This window comes from Coptis chinensis, chromosome 9, assembly GCF_015680905.1.
Source record: "Coptis chinensis isolate HL-2020 chromosome 9, ASM1568090v1, whole genome shotgun sequence".
In the NCBI taxonomy this organism is placed as follows: domain Eukaryota; kingdom Viridiplantae; phylum Streptophyta; class Magnoliopsida; order Ranunculales; family Ranunculaceae; genus Coptis; species Coptis chinensis.
The window spans coordinates 58,138,821-58,145,916 of record NC_141464.1 but is presented as its reverse complement, the minus strand read 5'-3'; the positions used below and the strand labels follow the sequence as shown (position 1 = coordinate 58,145,916).

Genomic DNA, 7,096 nt, shown 5'->3' with positions numbered 1-7,096 from the left:
TTATTAGTTATTACTTCTCTGAAACTCCGGTCGGTAACTCTCCAACGTTCAGGAGCATGGGCTGTTTGTACGAATAAATTATGTTCTTAGAGACTAATTCCCTCAAGGTGTCCTTGATAAGCAACAACTTTCCAATGATCCATCAGGTTGACTATCTATATAAGAGGGAAGAACGGTGTCGGACCATCAGTGTCAAACCATCCACCCTCCTGGGTGACATACACCTTGTGAGTTGGTTGCATGCTCTGCACTGAGACTATTAACAATCTGCAGAAAATTGGGATGGCATCCACTTGATGGAGGCCGCCTACAAATGGATTGCCACTGGAATGTTAGACGGATCGTTCACCAATCCTCCCTCCCACCAATGTGTCATGTATACCATACACATGAGGTTGATTATCCCTAAGAAAAAGTGTTTTGTTTGTGTCGTTTCCATATTGTTTATCCTAATTCAGAAAGATACTCAACTAACAGTATTAAGATAAAAAAAAATTGGATACAAACTTTATTAGATGATGGTGAAAAACAACAGATTAAATGTCGACACACATTGTGGAGAGAGTATTGGTTTTACTTTTGGATTTCAGAATTCTGGATAATAAGTAAGTTCTGTTCCGTAACTCCGGTAAGTCGGGTTGGTTTCCATTTTTATTTTAGTTTTTTCCTTGAACATATATTTTCCAGTCTAGAACATGAAATGGACTTTTTGTTCTTGTAATAACTTGTTGTGGGTATTTTAAATGGTTCCATATCCAGTTTTAGGGCTTAAGGCCAAAGTTCAGTAGATATGGCTCTGTTCTGTTCAAATCGGATTCTCCAGAATTTCCTTTTCTTGGACAACAGATATACAGACAATTGACCGTCCGTTATATTCTATAATGTTCATTCTCTGTCGACCAGTTGGATTTGACTCATTCTTCCTATACAACAAACCTTTTGAAGTATGCTAGCTTGCAGGAAACTGACCTGGTGTATTGCACATATTGCTCTGTACTAAAATGCACACTTCTATCTTACATACTTTTGTCGCTTGTTTGAAATCCCTAGACAGATGTGCAATTTAGGGCATTGCACATTAGCACATAAGCAACTTTTAAGATGCATTTCCGAGCATTCCTCACTATTTTTGTTCACAGGCCGGGCCTTTGTGAACCCTGTGCTACAATGTAAAACCGGATCTAATCGCAACTCTGGAATTGATCGATCACCAAAAAACTTATATTGGTCAGAAGTGCCTTTATTACATGGCGCTTTTGGTACAATTTGAGCTTCAATGAAATGATCTGGCACAAACAATCTTGTATCTGTATTTTGTTGAGATCCAACATCCAAGTTCATCGTGCACTACCTATGTTAAGCCTTCAAATTTCATAGTAAGAAAAATGTACCATAAACTGTAATCAGGCGAAGTAGTCAAAAATTTTAATCATCAAAACAAAACTGTCAATGTCATATGAAAGCATGAAACCGAGTGAAATTCCTTAAGATCAATTGCCAAGTTTCTATGAACTTCCCTCTTTAGGCGCCTAACCGCAATTCTCAATCTATACATGTCAAGAACAAAATAATAATAACTAATACCTTCACATAACTACAACTACAGTATCTATATACAATATAAAACTCCATAAGTCCATATGAAGCAAGGATATAGTTATTAAACAAAAGTCAGTCTCAGCTGAAGGCATGAAACCGTGTGAAATTCCGCCCTAAATTGCTTAGGACTTGAGGGTCAAGTTTCTTTGAAATTCCCTCTATACAATGTAGCGCATGTTAGGCCGGGACAAACCAACCGATCCAAGATTCCTTCACCATAAACATCAGCACATACACTACAAACAAAATGAAATAGAATTGTCCATGCAAGTAGCAAGTTTTTATTTGTCCTTAAACATGCTAGCTATCTAGAGTTATAAATACGCAATCAGGTATGTAATGCAACCATAAAAACACTACACTCACCGACTCACGTACTCCCTTTCAGCCTTTTTCATTCTTCTTTTGGTGTTAAATTATTGCATTATTTCACTAATAGGACACATTGCCATGGCGAGAGTTGGGAGGTTTTCGAGTTGTCGCGGAGTCTCTTTCGAGATACAACCTCAAGCTTCTAGCCCATTTGCCATTGGTACTCCCTCAAGAGAAGAGCCAGAGTTTGAACAAGCGAAAAAGGTTTGGCTTCCGTGGAACCAAAGAAGCTCTTTTAAAGTATTTAATACGTATTCTAATGCTATTCAACGGACTGTTAGTCGACCAAGCAGTCATTTCTGTGATCTTGATGTGGATTACAAGATAGATGAAGGTGATGGAAGCATAATTGAGGAATATGAGGAAGAAGATAGCAATAGTGATCTTGAGCAACAGAAAGAGCTTCGTGTCCCTAGTAAGAGGGAGCAACCACCCAAGATTGCTAGGCCAAAGGAATCAAGGCTTTCAATAATACTTCTCGATCAAGGCCTGTTTACTGTCTACAAGAGACTCTTTGTGCTCTGCCTTGTGATAAATTTGACACTTCTTATTCTTGCAGCAAGTGGTTCATTCCCATATGCTAAGAAAAATGCAACTCTCTTCTCTATTGGTAACATACTAGCCTTGACTCTATGTCGAAGCGAGGCATTGTTACGTGTTGTCTTCTGGTTGGCAGTAAGGCTTTTGGGTAGACCATGGGTGCCTCTCCCAGTCAAGACAGCAACCACTTCCTTCTTACAATGCCTTGGAGGGGTACACAGTGGTTGTGGTGTCTCTTCAATAATTTGGCTTCTGTATTCACTTGTTCTCACCCTTAAGGATAGAGAAAACACATCATCTGGTATAGTAGCTGTTGCTTCCATGATTCTCTCTCTCCTATGCTTATCCTCCTTAGTTGCATTCCCTCTCGTTCGCCATTTGCATCACAACATATTTGAACGAACCCACCGCTTTGCTGGATGGACCGCCCTTGTTCTTGTATGGACTTTTATTATCCTTAATCTCTCTTACGATCCTATTTCAAAATCTTATCATAATTTACCATTTTCAAAGTTGAATAAATCACAAGAATTTTGGTTCTTGTTAATCATCACTATTGTAATTATACTTCCATGGGCGACGGTAAAACGAGTTCCAGTTAAGATCACTGCCCCTTCTGGCCATGCTTCTATTATCAAGTTTGAGGGTGGAGTCGAAGCTGGGATATTGGGGAGAATTAGTCCATCTCCACTGTCGGAGTGGCACGCTTTTGGGATCATTTCAGATGGAGAGAAAAACCACATGATGCTTGCTGGTGCAGTCGGTGACTTCACCAAGTCCTTAGTTTCAAACCCACCAAGCCATCTATGGGTCCGACAAGTGCACTTTGCCGGCCTTCCATATCTTGTTAACATGTACGATCGAGTATTACTGGTAGCAACGGGGTCAGGAATATGCGTGTTCTTATCATTCCTCATGCAGCCCTGCTCGGCCGATGTTTGCTTAGTGTGGGTTGCCAAGGGTATTGAACAAAATTTTGGCAAAGAAATTAAAGAGGCAGTAAGTGGATTTCCAAAAAACAAGGTAATAGTCCATGATACTGCGGTATCAGGTCGGCCCAATGTGTCACAGATGAGTATTGATGCTGCTAAAAGATGGGGAGCTCAGGTAGTTATTGTCACAAGCAACCCCGAGGGAAGCAGAGATGTAGTAAATTCATGCAAGGGCGTCGGAATTGCAGCATTTGGGCCTATCTGGGACTCTTAATACTTAATTAGTAGTTTGTTGTGCTTGTTAGTATTTGAACCAAATACCAAATACACAATATGGATCGAGTCCCCTAGTTACCAAGATGATAGGTTAATAGTTGTTGGTCTTTGCAATCATACTAGAGCTCTGTCCTATAAAATTTAAAATAGTTTGTATTGATAGTCAACGTACATATATAGGTCAGTATTTGTACATGTGTTTATGTTAAATTCTATGTTAGTGGTGATAATAAGAGAGTTGTGACATTGATATATTGAGAGAAACCAAGAAGAAAAACAATGGAGAAGAATAGAGATTGATTGATTGATTGAGAGAGAGATTGATTAGGGTTAGAGACATCAGAGAGTTTTGCTCTCTACCTAGAGTTACATATTTATACTAACTTATCTTGGGTGTAAAGTAACCCAAAACATGATAATATAAACTATTAGATATGGATGTCTACACTTATATATAGAAACGTGGGACTTTACATATAGGACATATTCTAATACTCCTCCTCAAGCTGTAATGTCGCAAACTATGCAAATTACAGCTTGAATGGCAGAAAGAAAAAATAAGAATACAGCTCCCCCTTTCGTATAGAACTGCCTTTAGTTGAAGAACTCAAACAACTGTTGAGACGAGACATTTTGGAAAGTGAAACTGTCGGTGTAGACAATGGCCTAACCTGAAAACTGAAGTTGTACCACAGGCACAAACTGGAAACAGAACACCTGTGTGATAACTGCAACCTGAGAGATGAATCTAAATAGTGCAGTGATGATGTGACTACAACTTGAGAGATGAATATGAATAGTGCAGTGATGATGTGACTGCAACCTGAGAGATTAATATTGAATAGTGTAGTGATAATGTGACTGCAACCTGAAAGATGAATAGAAAGCTCGTACTTTTCAGCCAAAGAGCTTAACAAGAGATAGTAAAAATCAATAAAACACCTAAGTACCGGGCACCACTGCGGCTTAAAAGGAATCAAAACCTGAAAAGTTGAACCATCAATGACAACAACATATGAGAAGCTCCTCAATAAGAAGGCTAAAACATAAAGCCGGTGAAACACCATAGAACTCAGAACTATGACATGAAAGGGAGTCAAACCCTTATAAAGGAAAGAACTTATCAACTAACCAATAATCAAGAATTCTACCAAATCATATTAGTTGAGACGAGGAAAAACTGCTGAAAAATATGGAAAACTGGACCTGAGATACAGAGACGAACAACCCAGAGCACGTGCGCGCCTAGCAGAAGGCTGAAACCGGCGTGCACGCCTTCCACTAGAAGAACTTTGAATACTGAAGAGGGCGTACACGCCTGTACGAAGACAATCTTGAGCACGTGCGCGCCTTGATCAATACGGAGATAGAGAAATTACCTGGCTTTCGAACCACGGAGAATAATGAGACAGAGAGCGAGATTGCGGAACCTTGAATACTGACTTCGAACCATGGAGAATAATGAGATGAGAGATTGTGAAACCTTGAAAAGTGCCTTGAACATGACGATGAACAGTACCGTGAACAGTATTGGTGAACAATAACGATGAATAGTATTTATGAGCAGTGACGATTAAAAGTATCGTGAACAGGAGTGATGAACAGTGACGATGAACAGTGCCAATGAACAATAAATCCATCTAGAGAAAGATTGAAACTTGAATTGAGATAGAAGAACTTCTTCTTGTGAGAAAGATTGAAACTTGACTTGAATTGAATATTGAAAATTGAAAAAAAAATTGATTTTGATTTTGATTGTTGGTGAGGGATTCCTCTCCTAGCATACCACTAAACTTTGATTTGAACCTGACGCTCTGCTACCATGTTAAATTCTATGTTAGTGGTGATACTAGGAGAGTTGTGACATTGATATATTGAGAGAAATCAAGAAGAAGAACAATGGCGAATAATAGAGATTGATTGATTGAGAGAGAGATTGATTAGGGTTAGAGAGATCAGAGAGTTTTGTCCTCTACCCAGAGTTACATATTTATACTAACCTACATTGTGTGTAAAATAACCCAAAATATGAGAATAGAAACTACTAGATATAGATGTCCACACTTGTAGAAATGTGGGACTCTATATATAGGACATATTCTAATAGTTTATTCATCAGTTTTACCTTGAAGAATCAGCACAATTGTGGAGTCCTTGTTTGCTTGTATATGCATGTGCTACTAGCATGATTGTGTATTGACTAATATAAGCTCATTGAATCTTGATTGATTTCTATAGTATTCATTTACGGTAATTCCCACTATAATTCGTCGTACTCGACCCTCGGATTAAATAATAAAGTTCAGTCAAGATAAAATTTGAGTAAAGCCTCACCCCTCAAGCCATAATATACGAATTGAAGAACAACAAATGTGAGTTACCAGTTATGAAGCTTAAGGGTGTCAAATTTGTTACTTAACTTATATGGCTGTCATATATTTTTATTAATATACTAGAATTTAACCTGTGGCGATGCTACTCGATTACCATTATAGACTAATTTAGTGAAACTAACATATGTCCAAATTTAATATCTTACACCAAATTCTTTGGAAAATGTTGCCCGAGTTTCCCCTGTTTTTGACATTTAAATTGACACATGTTTGCGTCATAAATAACTTTATATGGAAAAATGCCAACGTAGTTGTTTATAATCTACAAAAATGCATTTGGCACATAATGAATAAAATGTCCAATAAAATTAAATAAAACTTAACTAACGTGAAACATTGTGCAACTTAACAAAAGAAATTTTGAAGAATTACCACATTATAATTGTAAGTGATAGACAGATAAAATTCAATTCAAAACAATCTTCTCGTCAATGAAATACGATTTTAAATTATATTTTGAATGAGTACACTAATAGAGCACACCTAGAGGTAGACTCAAGAAAAATAAAAGGTACTACATACATTATGTACTACATGCCTGGCAAAATGATAAATATGAAAAACTACTTGAATAATGCTCCTACTGGTTGGCCGTATAATACACATGTAATTTAGTGGTTGTCTGGTATTGTATTATCCTAATAAGAATCTGAATTTTGAAAAATCATATCAGACCCATAAAGGTGTACACTTCCATCAACATGCATGAGGTTCATGGCTTGTCAGCCACCCTGTACAATAGCTGCAAAATAAAGATTAAGAAGAGTTAACATTATAAAAGTTTCAAATTCCAATTCCTAAGTGTTCGATGCTTTATTGGTGTTCATTTATTTCTTTTGTTATCGAGGAAGAAACTTTTGATTGCTAGTATCCTCCTATTGTTATATGTTTTTTTTCGTATGCAAAATAGATTTGTGAAGTAAGGGGAGTCAAAGTCTCAACGTATGTATCTAATATTACAATTAAATGTCGATCAATCCCGCG

At 37.5% G+C, this 7,096-nt stretch overlaps 1 protein-coding gene across 1 annotated transcript; it reads left to right on the top strand.

The window, feature by feature from the left end:
- The first annotated feature begins 1,940 nt into the window (after window positions 1-1,940).
- LOC147476948 (adenylate-forming reductase 06235-like) lies at window positions 1,941-3,971 on the top strand. The gene has a single exon (XM_086584665.1). It carries the CDS (start codon window positions 2,050-2,052, stop codon window positions 3,715-3,717), a length of 1,668 nt encoding a protein of 555 aa, XP_086440791.1. The 5' UTR covers window positions 1,941-2,049; the 3' UTR covers window positions 3,718-3,971.
- The last annotated feature ends 3,125 nt before the right edge of the window (window positions 3,972-7,096 follow it).